Source organism: Mycteria americana, chromosome 5 (assembly GCF_035582795.1).
Source record: "Mycteria americana isolate JAX WOST 10 ecotype Jacksonville Zoo and Gardens chromosome 5, USCA_MyAme_1.0, whole genome shotgun sequence".
Lineage (NCBI taxonomy): Eukaryota > Metazoa > Chordata > Aves > Ciconiiformes > Ciconiidae > Mycteria > Mycteria americana.
In genome coordinates, this window is record NC_134369.1 from 18,793,833 (window position 1) to 18,811,766 (window position 17,934).

The 17,934-nt window shown below is 54.6% G+C and overlaps 1 protein-coding gene across 1 annotated transcript; it reads left to right on the forward strand.

Moving 5' to 3' along the window:
• Nucleotides 1-772: 772 nt before the first annotated feature.
• On the forward strand, nt 773-17,407 carry CTSD (cathepsin D). Its single transcript, XM_075502340.1, has 9 exons — nt 773-1,001; nt 1,485-1,641; nt 3,981-4,104; nt 5,750-5,868; nt 9,905-10,104; nt 11,253-11,375; nt 12,565-12,709; nt 13,705-13,803; nt 14,483-17,407. The coding sequence occupies exons 1-9, from the start codon at nt 940-942 to the stop codon at nt 14,642-14,644; spliced, it is 1,191 nt and encodes a 396-aa protein (XP_075358455.1). The 5' UTR covers nt 773-939; the 3' UTR covers nt 14,645-17,407.
• Nucleotides 17,408-17,934: the final 527 nt, after the last annotated feature.

Here is a 17,934-nt window from a genome sequence, read left to right on the forward strand (position 1 = left end):
CTGGCACTCCCAGATGCTCGGCCCTGCATCCTGCGGCGGGGGGGACCTCAGGATCTGCTGGTGGCCAGTGTCGCCCCGGGCTCTGCCCTGCACCAGCATCATCCTCAATGGCTGTAGGTGGCCTAGCACCACCATGGTGGCATTTTGAGGGGGGACACAGCTGGCTTGGCACCCACCCCAGCACCTCCCAAACAAGCTATGGTCCAGGACATGCCAGTCTCCCAAAAAAAAACCCAGCCCAGAGGGGTGAGTCGCCCCAAACTGGGGGGGGGAGGAGGAGGATGGAGTTGGGGGGCTGCCATGGCCCCCTGGCCAGGGGGTGCAAACATCCCCGTGGGCCCAGCTGCAAAATTAAACCCCACTGGTGACAGCGGGTGGGTGGCCGAGGTCCGTGAACAGCCACAGGCTTCTGGCAGGCTGAGCCCTCACCATGCCAGGATGGGGGGGGCGGGAGAGGGGGCTGCACTCAGCGGGGTTTCAGGGGGCCCCGGGCTGAGGGGTGTCCCCCCCGCCTCCCCAGGGAAGACAGAAAAGCCAGAAAACCTGGAAAGAACAAACAACAAACAACAAAAAGGAAGTTAAAGACAAAACAAAAGCAAGCACCGAGGCTGGCCAGGTGCCTCGTGATTTATTTAATGGTGTTTATTCCCCTTTTCCCGGAGGCTGAGTCACTGGCCGAGGCGCCGAGGGTCAGGCCTGGGGACTGGGGGGGTGAGGCGGCACCCCCGGCCCCGCACCCCACGCCGGTGCCCCCGCCCCGGCCCGCCCTCACGTGACGCTGCCGGTTGCAATTTTAGACCGTCAGCTGACTCGAAAAATCCCTGGAGAGGGGCCGCCGCGCCTACAAAAACAGGGAAGGCGGCCGGGCGCGGCGTCGCGGCCTCCCAGCGGCGGGACCCTCCGGCCTCTGCCACCGCCGACACCACCGCCCTCGCCGCCATGGGCCCCCACGGCCTCCTCCTGCTGCTCGCCCTGGCAGGGCCCTGCGCGGCCCTCATCAGGTGAGCCGTGGGGGGACCCTCGGGGTCTGGCTGAGCCCCCCAGATGGGGTGGGGGGGGGGACGGGGACGTGGGGCGTGCACCCCAGGCGCCGGTGCAGTGGTGGCCTCTGGGCTCCTCTCGCGGGCACCCCCTCCCCCCGGTGCTGCTCTGCCCGCCGTCAAAGCAGAGGGGAGAAGGGCTGAGACACCCCCCCCAGGTGGGGGTTCAGGGCTGATGCCCTGCCCACGGGGGGGTCTCGCCCCGGCTTCCCCTATTCCCGGTGGCCTTTGGCGGCCACCTGCCACCCTCCCCCATCCTCCAGCTTCGGGAAGAGCGCCGAGCGTGGCACAGCGAGGGGGGGCTGGCACGGCGTGCTGGCAGGAGCCCAAACCTCATCCACCCCGTGCTGGCGGGTCCCCTGGCTTCGGTGGAGCTGTGCCGCCCCCCTGCCCCGGGGACAACCCCCCGCCATTAACAGGTGGGCATTCGCCTTCCCCTTGCAGGATCCCCCTGACCAAGTTCCCCTCCATGCGGCGAGTCCTGAATGAGGTGGGCAGCGAGATCCCGGACATGAACGCCCTCACCCAAGTCCTCAAGTTCAAGCTGGGCTTCGCTGACCTGGCCGAGCCCACCCCGGAGATCCTGAAGAACTACATGGATGTGAGTAACACCCCTCCTGCTGACCACCCCCTCGCTGTGATGGACCCCAGCACAATGCTGGCCGGATGGCCGTCACTTTTGGGGGTACCCGTCCCAGGGGGATGGTGGGACATGCCAGCCTCGTCGTCCCACCACAACTGGGAAGGTGAAGGAGGGAGAGATGTTAATCCTGTAGGAGAGATTCACGCACCCCCCCACGGCTTGGCAAGTGGTTGCCAAAAGTTGCTTCCCATCATTGCTAAGCTAAAAATACTAATACTACTAATAATAATCAACATCCCACTGCCACCCAAGCAGGAGCTTTGCAGCTTCTGTGACCTATTTCCTTTCCCCTTTGTCACTAATTATCATAAATAGGGGCCTGCTCGCTTGCGGTCCTTCCTACCGTCTTCTGGCCAGTTTGGGCTCCACTTTCTGCAAGACAGGGGCGTAAAAATCATGCTCCACTCCTTGGGGCATTGGGGCATAAAAGAGCGAGCATGGAGCAAGGGGAGAGGACTCAGACTGGGCACCAGCTTGCTATGGGTCTGGGGATGCAGGACCCTTCCTCTCACTACCCTTATCTTCTGCATGACCTTGGGGAAAAGCCATCCTGCACCTCTGCCTTCTTCTCGGCAGCTTAGAGAGCAAAGGGACTTTCATGGTGGAAGCAGTGATAAAAGGAGAAGCCAGATAAAGGACCTGAGGTTCGCTCTTGCCCAGCTGCCAGACACACGTGGGGTTTCCTATTTCTGGGTTCCCCACCAGGTACCGTCGCAGCTCTTGGGGGAGGTGGGATGCGAGCACTGGCTGGCAGAATAAAGCTGGTGCCAGATATTTGGGTGTTAATTCAGGATATTCCCTCCTGCTCCCCTTCTCCAGGGGCACTTGTCACCCAGCCAGCGCCATCCTGCCAGACCTGTGCTGGGAAGGGCTGCCGGTGTTTTAATGGGTGGTGTCGAAAGGCGCTAGCAGTTGCACCATGGCGTCGTCTCTTGCAACTGCAGCTTGGGCCGCCACTTGGGGAAGGACTCTGCTCCCTTGTCGCAGTGGGTCCAGCCCAACCTGCGTTGGGAGATAAGGGACTACTGGGTCCCTCCTGGCCCAGGCGAAAATGCCCTTGCTGCCAGAGGAGCTGTTGGGATGAAAGGCACAACCTCCCCTAGATCGCCCTGTATGGTCTCCACCATCCCGTGGGACCCCTCGTGGGTCTGGGTATGTGATGTACGGGGCCCCTATACTGGGGTTTAATTTTCAAGCCCCAGCAATAATTACAGAATCACTGGAAGCAAGTGCTGCCTCCCCGTTAGGGATAATTACAATGGATTATTAATTACTCAGCGAGCAACCCCTGCAAACTAAGCGCACAGGAGGTGAGCAGCTTTGATAATCCTGTTTTCTCCTCCCCCCCTCCCGGCCCCCCCCTTAATTAAGTACACAGGAGGTTTGGAAAGGCCACAGGCTGACTTCCCTTGCTAGCAGCCTTCTCTCCAGGGCCCTGATCCAGCTGCTCACCAAGCATGACATGGCTCTCTGCCCCTTTGGGAGGGCTGGGGAAAAATGGGTCCATCTGGGACCTGCCGAGCATTCTCCATTCATCTTCTCCCCTCCGGCTAGAGGGATGCCCTGCAAACATCTCAGCTGCCCAGGTTTCTTCCAGTCCCAGCAGAGATGCACTCACAGGGCAGGGGGTTATCCATCAGATACCTGCGCTACAGGGACTTCCCCCAGACTCTCACCCTGCAGCCCTAAATCCCTCTCTGGCAGTGCTGCTGATTCCCTTTTTTCCCTCCAGCTCCTCTAAACTCTTCCGATGCCCACAACAGCATTTTATTCCTCCCCACCCCAGGGGCTTGCCAGCCTGCACCAAAAGCCCCAGCAGCTGTACCTCCACCTGCAGTGGGCAGAGCTGTTGCTTGCTGCAACCCACAGTTCCTCTGCAAACCTGCCAGCAAAGCAGCTTCCCAGACAGTTTCAGCTTTTCAATAACACAGGTGTTTTGCTTGGCTTCCTCCCATCTTTTTTCTCTTCCCTATAGTGAACTGCCTGCCAGCCTGCAGACCTTCGCCCTTCTTTTCTGCCCTGTCTCCCTGCCCCAAAAGTCCTCCCCCGCAAGCACCCATCCCACTTCTCCTCCCTGATTTATCCTTTTCTCACCTGCTGCAATGAGGTGTGAACACCGAAGGGGAGCCTCCCTTCCAGAGGATGAAGGCTGGGAGCCCATCACTGCCAAATACAAGAGGAGGGCAGTGTCTAGATAAGAAGCTGTTCCCTTTTTCAGTCCTAAGAGACCTTTTGGTCTTTAATCCCTGCTTTTAGCCGGCTGCCTCTGCTCATGGCTCCCTTCTCCTCCTTTTCAGGCCCAGTATTATGGCGAGATCGGCATTGGGACCCCCCCACAGAAGTTCACTGTGGTCTTTGACACTGGCTCCTCCAACCTCTGGGTGCCATCTGTGCACTGTCACCTGCTGGACATTGCCTGCCGTAAGTGTCACTGGTGCCAGCCATGGCTCAACAGCTTCTCTTTCCCTGCAAAATGTAGATCCTGGCATTGCAAGAGGAGAAACTGAGGCAGCAGAGTGAAAGGGCTTGCCAGAGGCTGATGGGCTCGTTAGGGTCGGAGCTGGAAATAGGATCCCAACCTCCCGCATCCATCCTTCATTACTCCCTTCCTGTTTTTTCCCCTCCATGTCACCCACGCACAGCTTCAAACCTTCCCCAACAGCCTCGGCCCTGCAGCCAGGGAGCAGCATCACAGGTTGTAATGTTTCTCCCCAAATTATAGACTGACACTGCTGTTGCCCCATTGCGTAAGGCTGGTGAAAAAAAGGAGCCTCTTGCCAGATCTGATACAAACTGTCCTAGTTTCTGGTTTATTGCCGCACGGATCATGTGCGTGCATGTTTATGGATTTATAATTAACAAGAGCCAGGTAGGCACGATGAAATGAGAATGTCTTAGGGACTACAAGTTTTTTTTGCTCTGTGGTGTTCCTATGCAATAAACCTCCACAGCTGAAGGTGTCAAACCCAGCTATGGCAAAATGCCATTTAAAAGCTACCAGCTGTGCTGCTTGAGCAGAGTGGAGAAACCTGTGGAGCCAACAAATGCAACCGTGAAAGGTGGCCCACGATGCTTGTTGAGGGTAGGGAAGAAATTTGGACTTCTTGTATGGCCCTGTAGTGCCCAGAGAGGAGATGGACCTTCTTTTTGCATATGTGAAGTGACATTTAGGACACTGGTATGGTTGTGAGGTCCGGACCTGGTCTGTCTTGGGGGTTCCCTATCTGTAGCAGGGGGCTGGTTTCTCAAGGCAGTAGTGCAGGAGGTGCTGGGACCAAAGGGCTTGCTTTATGACTATGCAACTAGCCTAACCTCCTGCCAGACTGGGATCCAGATGGCCCAGATGGCAAAGTCCCTTGTAGCATGTCAGTTTCTGTAGGGTTTGGCTGGTTCACCCTCAGCCGCTGTCTGCTGCACTCAGCAAGCAGCCATGGAGCTGGGCTGGCTGAGCTTGCCACATGCTGCTGCCCAGCTCGTGACTCGGGAGGAATCTGTGGAGGAGGAATCTGCCTGGCCATAAAACCAGGGTTATCTTACAGTTCCCAACCCTTCCAAGGGGAAAAGCAGCTTAGACTAGGGGACAGCCCTTCTCCTCTGCAAATAAAAGAATATTTTGAGCCCGCTCTGCGCAAAAAAACAATGACCATATAAAAAAATTTCCAGCTAGTCTTAGTAAAAGAAACAGATAAATCCATAAAGTGAAAATGTTCATGCCCAGAGCAGGCTATATTTAAAGCCACCCTGGTTCTCCATGGCATGGGGGGTACTTTTCGCTCTGCTGTCTAATGCACCCTGACACACCAGCCACGTAGCCTCTAGGCTTTTAATACCCGGTGGCCAAATCCGACTTAACAGCCAAATTGGATCTGCCCACCTAATTCCCCAGATGTTGGAAATGCTTTGTTAAGCAGTCTGGGCTTGGCAAATGCTGGGTTCAGGCCCACTTCCACATCATTGAGTGTCTGTCCAGATGAGCCGGGTGGTGTGGGGTTGGGTATCAGAGAGCCGTAGGGATCAAGGAGCACTAATGTTGTATGTCCCCCTGTGTCCCCCTCCCTGGCTGCAGTGCTGCACCACAAGTACGATGCCTCTAAATCCAGCACCTACGTGGAGAACGGCACCGAGTTTGCCATCCACTACGGGACGGGAAGCCTCTCCGGGTACCTCAGCCAGGACACCGTCACGGTGAGTAACAATTGCCCTTGCCCCAAGCTGCCCCAGCCTGCTTTTGGCAGAGCGCTCAAAGCCGTTTGATTTCAACGGGTCTCCCTTCTTGAGTGCCCTACTCATATAAAGCATGCTTCAGTGCCGTGTTTCCAAGTGCTTTGAAATGAGGTGGTGATGGTGACTGAGGAGGTGACGATAGCCAAGGCAGGCAGAGAAGGGGGAAGGTATTAACCAGCAGGTCAGCAGGCTAGGAGTGTGGACTGCACGTGTGGTGCCCTGCAAACATGGTCTCTGGCCATCCCTCCAACCCTCTTCCTCCTGACCCTGGAAATTTCCCACCCCAAGCACATGCCATCACCACCGCACAGGCTGCTGGTGGTACCCAGCTTGTTCCTGGCCAATATCCACGCAGTAGTGGACATCCACATGGGCAGCTGCCCAAACACTGGCCAGAAATGGGCTCTTTGCTGCCCCATCCTGGTCTGGTGTTGAGAACCAATGCTTATGTTTGCAAAGGCTGAGTAACACCTGGGGGGGGGGGGGGTCTCCAGCCAGCATTCAGGGCCCAGCTTGAGGTAGCCAGGCTGCTGGTGGTTGCTTCCCATTGTTTCCTTTTCAGCAAGCAAAGGCTGAGCTTTCTGTCCTGTGAAGGGTGGGTGCCTTTCATGACTGCCTCCCAGGTACAGATGCTCGTGAGAGTTTGCCAGCTGCCGAACATCAGCAGCACACATGCTCCCAGATTACTCGGTCTCCTGGCAGGGATAAGAGCATATGTTTGCTTTGTAGGGGGGAGGCAAAGCAAAAGTTTTGAATAAGCACATACATCTAGGGATTTGGGTTTTCCGTGTTAGGTTCAGCTGGAAAGTATTGGTTTACCAATTTCATTGGGATCAAAAGAAAATATCTAAGAGGAGCCCAAAGTGGGTGGCTCATGCAAGGAGCACTCTTTAGGCCGTCCTTATAGCAGGAAAATTTCAGGTTAGCCTGGAAGCACCAGCCGTTGCCTCTGTACTGCATCCAAAGATCCCAGCAGCTCAGGCTGGATGCAGGACCCTCTTTGGGGAGAGGGCTTTTGGTGGGCTCAGTGAACCCTGAAAATCAGTGCAGACAAGGCTGTGGGGGAGAGCTGCAGGGGCTGCCAGCAGCTTTGCACCTCTGGTTTTGCTCTCTGTCTCCTGCAGTCCACCAAGCTTCAGGACCGTTCCAGTTTCGTTTCATGTAATTTATTTCCTGCATCCCTCAGTTCACTTAGTAACACCCTGCCACAAAAAAAGCTACCCATCTGAGCCTTCCTGCAGCTCTTGACAAATGAAGGCACCATGTATGTAGCATTAATGGATTCTCTTAGATTAGGTTTGCAAAATACAGACGGAGCAGGCAGAGGCATCTGTGTTCATCCCAGTAATGGAGTGGGGCAGCGAGGCGAACAGTGAACTTTATTGTCCTGTGAAAGTGTGGGCTGGTTTAGGCACTTTCTGGCTTAATGCAGAAGCTGAAGTGAATCAGAAGGAAAATTGCAGCTTTTTTTTTTTTTTTTTTTTTTTTTTTTGTGTGTGTGTAATTATCACCCTAATGCCTGCTTGCTAATTAGCTCTCCACTTCCCGGCGGCTCAGAGGAAGGATTTTTGTGTCTGAGCTTGTTCAGGAAGTGGGGATGGCTCTTGGCAGCCAGCGCAGCTTGTAGCATTTGGTTTCTGTCTGGGCAGAAGCAAGAGAAATCTCTTGCATGGAGCCTGAGCAGTGTCACGCTTGCAGTACGCAAGGGCGACTCAGAGGGTCAGAGACCTTCAGCCTGGACACCAAGATGCTTCCCCTGATGCACAGCATCCCGTAGGCAAGCTCCCAGTTGGGTGTAGTCTGGAAATAGACATTGAAACAGCCTTCAGGGTGGCCCTCTCAGCTATAGCAGCACACAGCAGCCTGTGGTAGCACTGGCATCTGACTGAAAGGCGCTGGTTGGCAGGTGGTCCAGAGTCCCTGAGCCCTTAATTTTTTTTGGAGAGGGTGACGAGCTCATGTCGAACATCCTCTCTCCTTCTGTGGAGGAATGATGCCTCGTGGCACCACGCTCCTCGGTGCTGCTTGCCCTCCGAAGAGCAGCAGGTTCAGCCAGCTGGGCATCTCAGCCCTTTATTGCAGCCTGACTTTGGGATGTCCTTCAAGGACAGCAGAGGAAGCATCGCCAGCCATGGGGCATGAGGTCTCTCCCGGGGATGCAGTGCAGGTACAACACGCAGGAGATGCCCCTCCTCGCCTCTCCCCTGTGCCTCTGCAGAGGGGAGCCCCAAGCCCCAGTGCCAAACTGTGCCACTGAGGCCCTCGCCTCTAGTCAGCCTCTGCCGTCTGGTGCTTGCCCGCTCGGCTGAGGCCGCTAACAAGGAGGCTGGGTGAGCTGCAGGGTGCCGACACCTGTCTGCAAAGCACTGGAGGGTGGCCACCACGCAGGCATCCACTGGTAATGATTTTCAGTCACTCTGTGTCTGGGCAAGAGCCAGCCAAGGGATGGGGATGAAGGATCTGTCACCTGGCGCCAGCGCTCTGCTAAAGATGCTCTTGGGTTTCAGTCCTGCTGAGGACCAAGCGCGGGCAGAGTCTGCTGAGGCCCCACCACCAGGCAGCTATCTGCCTCCCTCTTGGGATGTGCAACCAGGGCAATATTCAAACAAACCTGGCGCTCATTTTTATCAGTCCATTGCATTTTTTTTTTTTTAAGTGGAAGCCTTATTGAACTTTTGGAGCTGCTGCAGGACCAGCTGTGCCAAGTGGTGGAGCGGTGGCTTTTGTAAACCTGCGGCATACAACTGGGGCACTCACCACATGCCAGCGAGCGGATGTGTTGCCGCGAGCTGTTTTGCCCCACATCCTGCCCTGTGGCTTTTAGCTTTTGCAAGGCTCAATGGCCCTTTCCTAGCGCGAGCCTCCGATACCATTAAAGCCAACAGTGCCCAACCCAGCCTTGTGCTGTCTAGCCTGGGGGGATATTAGTAATTTACAGAGATCGTTATCTGCCATCAGGTAGGAGAGGCCAGCTTTTCAGTCCAGCCCAGTTCACTACAGGGCTGCTAGCTGGAGGCTGAGGCTGAAATCATTCTAGCATGGATGGTAAAATTGCCCGTGGTCAGCCAGAAGCTCGGAAACCTCCTGAACTGCTAAAGCCAGGAGCCAGCAGATGCATCCTACTCCCTGTCAGCAGAGCTATCCTCTTTTCTGTGATCTCCTTCTTTTGGGAGATCTGCCCTTGCGGGGCGTTTCAGCTTTCCAGCAGGGAATGCCAGTCCTTCTTGTGGCTGGCAAGAGAGGTGACCTTTGCATTCACAGTATTCCGCTTGCTATTTTTGTGCTTCGGGCTCAACCTCTCTTTCCTGTCTGGGTCTTCTCCCCTCCCATGGGAGGTCTCTGCAGGCTGGTGGCTCTTCTGGGAGATGCAGCAATATCCTGGGCGATGTTTCTTATGTAGGAGAGATCGCAGGGGTCGTTGGCAGAGGTGAGAGGGATTTGTGCAGCGCCCAACCAGGGATGGGTGCAGCGCCCAAGGAGGTAGGACACGGATGACTTAGATGTCCAGGCTGGGGAAGAGGATTAAAGGCGCAGCACAAGAGCTTTTCAGACTGGGAGGAGAAGATGAAGTAGGCAATAGGGGAAAGTATGTAGGGGGGACAAAGTGATATAGGGCGCTCTGTGCAAAGAGGAGGAGCTGCAAAATGGCATGGCCAAGTGCCGGGACCCAGCAAAAGGCTGAAAGTGTTGAGTGAGGTGGGTGAAGAGCAAAGCGGGGCTCCTGCCTGTAGGAGTGCGCTGGGCTTTGCAGGGACTCAGGAGGTGCCACTATGCGGCTACCGTGGCCTGTCCCCACCTCCCCACCCTGAGGAGAGTGGCACCAGGGTATCTGGTTTCTGCAGCTGCCTATGAGTGCAAGGGTGAAAGCAGGCAGGAGTGTGGCAGCACAGAGGGACGCACTACAGCCTGCGTTCAGCGAGATCCCATTTCCACCCCAGTCCCTCGAGTCAGTTTTCTTAACAATCTGCTTTTCGCTTCCCTCCCCATGTCCCCTCAGCTCGGTAACTTGAAAATCAAGAACCAGATCTTTGGGGAGGCCGTGAAGCAGCCAGGCATCACGTTCATTGCTGCCAAATTCGACGGCATCCTGGGCATGGCATTCCCGAGGATCTCTGTGGACAAGGTCACCCCTTTCTTCGATAACGTCATGCAACAGAAGCTGATTGAGAAAAACATCTTCTCCTTCTACCTGAACAGGTAGTGTTGGGTTTGGTGGCGCACCTCTTGTGAGGGCAAGCCCAGCTGTGCATTTCTCTATGCTTTCTGGTAGCACCTCTTGCCATGTGCTGGTTTACGCCCTGGCCAGCACCATTGGGGAGGTCCACTTGCTGGAGCAGTCGGGCCAAAATCTCTTCTGTTTACTGCTTTGAAGTAAGAAGGGAAGTAGAAATGCAGCCACTTTACTGATAAAAAGTTGGGTAGATTTGCTACCGGATTTCTTAACTGATGAAGAGACAGAGGATGTTTCCAGAGGAAAGAGAAATAAAAATAAACAGGGTTGTGATCATGAGATTGCATGCTGCTAGTGCAGTCCCTGTTAGGGGGGTAAATGCAGCCCCAGTCTGTTGCCAAAATCTGTGAGCCATGTGGCCACCACCACGTCACCTCCCAGGCAAGCATGCCCCCCGCCAGTCATCACTAATGATGGGGCTAACACTCCCTCACCCCTGGGAAATCCTCCTGCACGGTTCCCAGCACCTTGTCACCCTCTGCTGCTCCCCCCAGGACACCCCATCACCCTCCTGGCACCACAGGGGGGACTCTGAACTACTTCAGCCCAAAAAATAGCATGCTGGGATGGCAGAGAGGGCTGCTGCTGGCCGCTCAAGTGCCAGCCCTCCCCCCATCACCATATTTCTTCCCATCTGCTCAGCAGCGAGCTTTTATCTGATGGTAACCTTGAGGATTCGGCTCCGAGGCTGCTGGCTGGCTCAGAGTCGCGTGCGGATAACCTAACGCTGCATCAGCCATGTCCAACCTTGCACGGGTGCTTGTTATAAGCCGATTATTTGGGGGGGTCGCTGCACTACTGCTCAGTTCCCCTTTGCTGTCCCCCTTCTCTGCAGCGAGTTTTCTCCAGGTGTCCATGCGAAAGCGCGAGGCGAAAAGCTGCAGGATGTTTCGGCTGTGCCAAAATACTCCCATTTCCCCACCCCAGCGTGTCTCACAGCATCTGTCCTTATACTGACATATTATAGCACGATGCAAGTTGTCTGTCTCCAACGCTGCTAATGCTGTGCTTCACCCCCAGGCACCCCAGTGTGTGTTTTGGGGACACACAGAGGGGCTTGTTCTTACTCTACTCCTGATGTTCATGGGTTTGGGGTTTTGGTTTTTTTTTTCAGAGACCCCACTGCTCAGCCTGGTGGTGAGCTGCTCCTGGGAGGGACTGACCCCAAGTATTACAGCGGCGACTTCAGCTGGGTCAACGTCACACGCAAGGCCTACTGGCAGGTCCACATGGACGCGTAAGTCCCCTCTCCACCTGACTACATGTGTTGGGAGACGTGTGCAGGCAGCTCATGCCTGGGGCTGGGTTGAGACCCTCCCCGAAAAGGAATCCTCTCTATCCCTGTAACATATCCACACCAAAAAAAAGCAGATTAAAATCCCACCCTAAGGCTAGGTCATTTGTCGCTGGAAGGGGAGGACAGGCAGAAAACAGCAGATGTTCTGCAAAATCCTTTCCTCTTGTTTATGGCTTGGCCCTTGAAAACGCCTGCTGAATGCTTGCGAAGCAGGGAAAAACACTGGTGTGTCCTCCTTGCAGGCAGGGTGAGCCCCACAGATTAAACTTCAGCTTTCCTCAGCTCCCAGCGAGGCCTGAACTGTATGGCTCACTTGCACACAGCTCCGGAGGAGCAGGATGGGGCCCCAGGAAGCCAGCCCTTGACTGAAGGGCACAGCACAGCAATCAGCGCACATTGTTGGAGGCAGAGGGGAGGAGAGCAGGCTGAGCTGCCGGCCGCCAGCCCTGCGGTCTATTCTGAGCTGTCCCACGTGACGGGAACTTAAAAGTGGCCTGTGATCAGTGTGTCCTTTCCCCAGGGATCGCATCCTTCCCTAGTGCAGGGTTTTAGTTCTCATCTTCCCCCAGCCCTGCCATGTTGGCAAAGCATGGCAGACCCTTGGCTGGAAAGCTTTATCTGTCCACGCTGCTGTGAAACGCGATGCAGGTGAGGAAGCCAAGCAGCTCCCGTCTTGCCTCTTCAATGTACATGAATGCTTCCCTTGCCCATGATCCCCTCAGCCATCACACCACCCCTTTAACCCTTTGCTTTTTGCAGTAGCACAGGTCATGTGCGTCCCTAATGCATTGCCCTTAGCTCGCTCACGTGCCTGTTAGTCATGGTGTTTAGCAGGCAGGGTATGCAGGCAGCAGTCTGGGCTGCCTGCAGAAATGCAGTAACGCACCAAGGCACCCGCTCAGTTGGGAGCAGACGAGGGCTGTGCAGGGAGCCAGGGGGTCTGTGCACTAAATTGGTGCTGCATCAGGATTTCTGAGTGCCTGTCCGTCCTGGGCATCTGTCACAGCTCTCCCTTGCATGCTTGTGTACTGCCCAGGCTCAGCAGTCTTCAACTCTTTGCCTGCTGCTCCCCACAGCTTTCAGTGATAGGCCTCTAAAGGTTGTCTTCTGTCTGGGCATCTCTCCCCAGGGTGGATGTTGCCAATGGGCTGACTCTGTGCAAAGGGGGCTGCGAGGCCATCGTGGACACAGGAACCTCACTCATCACTGGCCCCACCAAGGAAGTGAAGGAGCTGCAGACGGCCATCGGTGCAAAACCACTCATCAAAGGCCAGGTGAGGCTGGGCTGGGAAACTGGGAGTCCATGGCCATCACGGCATCCATGCTGACGCCCTGCTTTGCACCCAGATGCTTCTAGAGACCCCGGTCTTCTGCTCCCTCTTCTCTCCGTTCTCAGCCTGTGGTCCTGGAAAAGCCCCTGGCATAGCAGGGACCAGGTCTTTTGACCCCGGCTAGCGTTCGACACCCTGCTCATGCTCTTGGTAGAGAGCACAGTCCCATGAACTTCGGGAGGCATTGGGTCATCTCTGCTGCCTGTCTCTGGGAGGCAGAGGAGAAGGGGTGCAAGTTGCAGCTGAGGCCAAGGATTCATGTTAATGGGAGTCCAGAGGCACTTTAATACAAATATATTTAATGCAAATGACAACCCTTCCCTGCCAAGCTTTTAACCATCTTGGCTAATCTCACAAGGTCATCTCTCCTCCCTGAAATTGTGGAGGAACAGAGATTATAAGGACCCTCTAGGAAGGATGCTCTGCTGTGAAACCCCTACCAAATCACAGAGCCATGAGCACTTCTAGGGCTTTTCTGCAGTGTGGGGAGACCCCATGCTGCAGCAACAACTGGCTTAGACCTGTCATCCTCCCCAAGAGTCACCAGTGTTAATTGAACCAGCTTTGTCCATTCATCACACTGTGAATCCCTGTCTGTGTCTCTAGGCTGTATCGGGCCACATCTCCCCCCTCCTGTGGCAGAGGAAAGACCCCAGCCCTGCGCTGTGTCAAGTGCTGTGCCCTGGGCCTCAGCAGAGCCAAAAGCTGAACCCAGCATCCTTTGGCTCCATCCCTATCCCTAAAACCCTCTGGCCCCTCAGCTTGCAGCCCCGGGCAGGGAACAGCCCACTTACCCCAGCTCAAGCCTCTTCTGCACCCTAAGATGAGCAGTTCTTAGGAAAAACCACATCAAAGACATGGTTGTGCCTGGGGAAGACCATGCCCTTTCCTGAGGGCATGGGAGCTGCCCTGTAAAGCCTTTACTGCTTCTGTTTCAGTACGTGATCCCCTGTGACAAGGTGTCATCTCTGCCTGTCGTGACGCTAACACTAGGAGGGAAGCCCTACCAGCTCACCGGAGAGCAGTATGTCTTCAAGGTGCGTCCAGACACCTTTTGCCAGCCCTACGCTTCTCCCCCAAGACCTAACTTTTGCCACTCAAACCTCAACCATGAAATCCAAAGTGCAAGAGCAGCAAAAGCAAGGCTGGAGCTGGCACTTGGGAAAAAGTCTGAAAGGTCAGGGTGACAGGGTGGTGGCACTGGCTGATGGACCCAGGCAACCTCACCAAAGTCCTGCAGGAACGAGACCCCCTGTGTGATGCTCATGAGGGTTAGCAGGATGGGAGAAAAAGGGCAGGCAGGCTGTTGCATCACTTTCTACAAACGTTTTGCCCTTTTCTGCTGGATTCTGGTGCCATGAGGTCAGCCTTGTCGTAGCAGAGGCCACCAGCCTGGCATTTAAGCCATCACAGTCAACTTGCAAGGACCATCTTGTGCAGAATTTCAACAATGGCTCTAATTCAGAGCTGCGTGGGCTGGGAGGTTTATGGGCACATGTGACTTTAACTTGATGCTTTGCTGCGTAAGGGCTCTGGGAGGGGGAGCTAGGTTTGGAGCCATGGGAGTGGTAGGTTGGGAGTTACTTTTGCAAGCTGTGGATCTCAGGCTGGGAGAGGCTGAAGTGCAGACAGCGTTGGCAGGTGTTATTGCTGAGCCTGTGAGGTTGAGGGAAGGGGAGGACCTCCTTGGACTGAAGCTCTCGCTCTTCTCTCTAGGTTTCTGTACAAGGAGAGACCATCTGCCTGAGTGGCTTTTCAGGCCTGGATGTCCCACCGCCCGGGGGCCCACTCTGGATCCTGGGAGATGTCTTCATTGGTCCCTACTACACCGTCTTTGACCGTGATAATGACTCTGTTGGCTTTGCCAAATGTGTCTAAGCGCCTGATGCCCACTGCCTCTGCCACACACACACTTACACACATGCACAGGAGCCGTAGAGAAAGATTACCAGGATTAGAAACCCAGTGAGTGGAAAGAAAAAAAAAAAAGAAAAAGAAATGGAACTAGATTTAAAATTACATGGAAAATAGTCATTAGTGCCCTGCTAGCTACTTTTTCCCCTCCATTGAGTAAGTGGTGCTGGGAGGTCTCTAATTGACAACTCCAGCTGGAGTAGCCCCTTGCTTTACTGCTAGGTCTTCCAGTATTTGTTTTTAAGAATGATTCTCAGAGCTGAACAAGGTCCTCTCACATCTCCCAGCCCTGGTCTCCTTCCTGGGGGGGGCTGCTGGCTAGAGCCAGCCCCTGGCACCTCTGTTCCTGCAGAGAGGCTGTGCGGCTGCTCTTGGGTTTGGGCTTCTGCACTGGGGAGAGGGATGGGGAAGGCTGTCCAGCACGTTATTTACTTCTTGCTTTTTGACTGATGAAGGGGGGAGTGGGTGGGGGAGGAGCGTCCATCTTCACCACCCCTCTGCGACGGGTTGAAGCAGCAACCACTAGGTCCTTTCTGAACAAGTTTGTGCTGGCTTGGTCCTGGGAGAGCACGTCCCAGGCTGGAGCAATGGGGAATCACAGTAGCATCCCCAAGGGTTGAGTTTCAGAGCCCAAGGGCTTTGGTGGTGTGTTTTTGTGTTGTGATGGCACTAGTGAGAGAGCTGGAGGCATGATGTCCGTGTGCCTGACCTAACAAGGCAGGGGTTTGTAGGGGGCTCCAACCAGTGGGACTCTTCAGGGAGTAAGAATATAAAGGGGGTCAAGACAGGATTTAATAGAGGTCACTTGAATTCATGGCCATGAAGGCCCAGCTTTCTGCTGAGCAAAGTCACTTGACACAGGTTCTCTCAAGTTTGGTGAACTTCTGGGTTCCCCAAACCGCAGATCTTCCCAGCTTCATCCACAGCCAGTGAGTTGAGAATAATGTTTCCTAAAGCAACTAAGTGATCTACAAGCTGAAATCACACTGATAAAATCCAGGGGTGTTTGTCAGCCATGTAAGACTTTTTGGAAACATTATTCGCAGCATTTTGAACTGCCCAAAACTCAAGAGACAGGTGGCAGAGCCAGGAATCCTCCCAGGCAGGAGGGTGCCGTGGCAGCTGCTGGACTTGCATTCACTTTCCCTGCTGCCCTGTCCGAAAACCCAGCTGCCTTTAACACCCTCCTTACCTGCTTTCCACCTTAATAACGCTGGTGAGAGCTCTGTTCATGTCCACCCTGTGTTGCAGATGGAGTAAGGCACAATCCTACTTCAGAGAAGTTGTAGCTGATTTAGCTGTGCTCGCAGATCCTCCTGGAGAGCCGAGATCTGCGCATATGGAGCCACTCGCTTCACTGGGCTGGCGTCAGTAGGCAAACACTGGTGGAGCTGGGAGGACAATAAAGTGAGTTTTAAGCAGTACTGGAAAGCAGAAGAGATTCTGCCAAGAATCCCAGCCTGTGCTAGGAGTAAAAGACTCCCTTTGCTTTCCCAGTGTGCTAGATCAGGTCTTGAAGTTAGGGAGTGGCAGCAGGTGAGGGGCAAAACTGAGGGTGGCAAGAGGACCAGATCAGCACTGTCTGTGACCCCAGGCCAGGCAAAACAGATGGTAAAATCCTGGCTCCCCAAAATTCACTGATAATCCTGCCAGCAGTACTGGTGGGGCCAAGGAAGTTCCCCAGAAAGGTCTTTGGGCAGTGGGTGAATAGATGGTTATGCCCAGTGAAATACATATACATCATCTCCAATATTGAATTCACCACAAGCATCATGGGCACGGGTGGGGAAGAGGTCCCGAGGTGAGCTGTGGGAGGACAGTGAGCATGTAGTCTGAGGATGTCCCCTGTCCCCACCTGCTGCAGCTGATCAGTTTGGCTTTATAACCATGCCTCACGCCTTGGAGGGGTCAGGCATGGGCAGTGGGGACAGGCCTGGGCACAATTCTGATGCGTGCATTGTCCCCTGCAACCCTGGATGTGACAAATGCTGCTCCCAAAGCTTGCTTCTGCCTGCTTGTAGTCTTCACCTGCAACCCTGCATCTGGACGCCTAAGGAAATCTGTTGCAGCCTGGCTAGAGAACAGTAGCGTGTTACCGAAAAAAAATCATCAGTAGATACTCTAAAATCAGCAGATATTCAGCACCTCTCCAGAGAGCCCCAATTCCACACTGATTAAGTGCCCAGAGCTCCTCCAAGTCCTGCTACATCATTTCCCAGCTGCAGGATTTCTCCAGCGTGGCAAGGCAGAGGCAGCCTCTTGGGTACCTGCTAATCAGACCTGATGTGGGGGGGGAAGCCCAATGTGGAGCTGGTAGCACGTTTTGAACATCTTTGGCATCAGATTTAAGCGGGACGTGCAGCACAGCCCCAGAACAAGCCGTTGGGGTGCAGTTCTGCTGGGTGTGCAATGCCTTATGCCATCTGTGTTGTAGCCTCCACGGTAATCCAAGGCTGGGCTGGTGTTTGTCCTCAGGCAGGAGACTGCTGCCTGGGGAAAGAGCGTGGCCCAGAACGATGCCCTGAGTGACATACCTTAGGACAGGCTGGAGGAGCAGTTCATCGTGGTCTTCCCTGAAGGGGTCTCCTCCCCTTGTTCTTTTATTTGCATTTTTAAACCAAACTCTAACTGCGTGACTGTCTGGTTTTTTTTTTAATCTAATTTGCTGTCAGAATTACTGTCTCATCATAGAAAATTGAAAGAAAATACAGTATTTCCCCCCCTTAACTCTGAGAGTGGTCTTTCCTTAAGCAGTTTGAGATGCCAAACTTTCTCGGTGGCCAGAGAGTGCGTCTCCCTGACCTGTTGGCCCAGTACCTCTGGTTGCCCACTTGGGTGGACGCGTACGTGTTTCAGAAGGGCTTCTTCCCTTCTGTCTCATAAGGGAACATGCTAGCAGCCTGTTGGGTTTGTCTTTTTCAATGTATTAAAACATAACCCAGCCTCTTCAGGATGGCATGACACTGTTACCTGCCTTACCCAGCACCACTGGGGCAGCAGGCACTCCCAGCATCTCTCCTAGCCTACAGCCTTCTCCTGGGGCCACATCTCCCTGGCTGAGTATTGCCAAGGGTAGTCCTCCAACAGGGTACTCGAGCTGTCCCCTGGTCCTCTGGGCCACCTAGAACAAGCTCCTGCTAGACTTGGGACATAGAGTGGTCCTGCAGCAGCCAAAGCTGGACTCCAGTTTCTAAGTCCAGTCTAAATACCACTAGGATGTGGAATTTATGCTTCCAGAGCCCAGTGATGAAGAA

Excerpts from the sequence above, each read along its gene's own strand:
- CTSD (XM_075502340.1), top strand. The coding sequence starts at position 940 with ATGGGCCCCCACGGCCTCCTCCTGCTGCTCGCCCTGGCAGGGCCCTGC. Across the intron at positions 4,105-5,749 it reads CCTGCTGGACATTGCCTGCC|TGCTGCACCACAAGTACGAT; the intron begins GTAAGTGTCACT and ends CCCTGGCTGCAG. Across the intron at positions 5,869-9,904 it reads TCAGCCAGGACACCGTCACG|CTCGGTAACTTGAAAATCAA; the intron begins GTGAGTAACAAT and ends ATGTCCCCTCAG.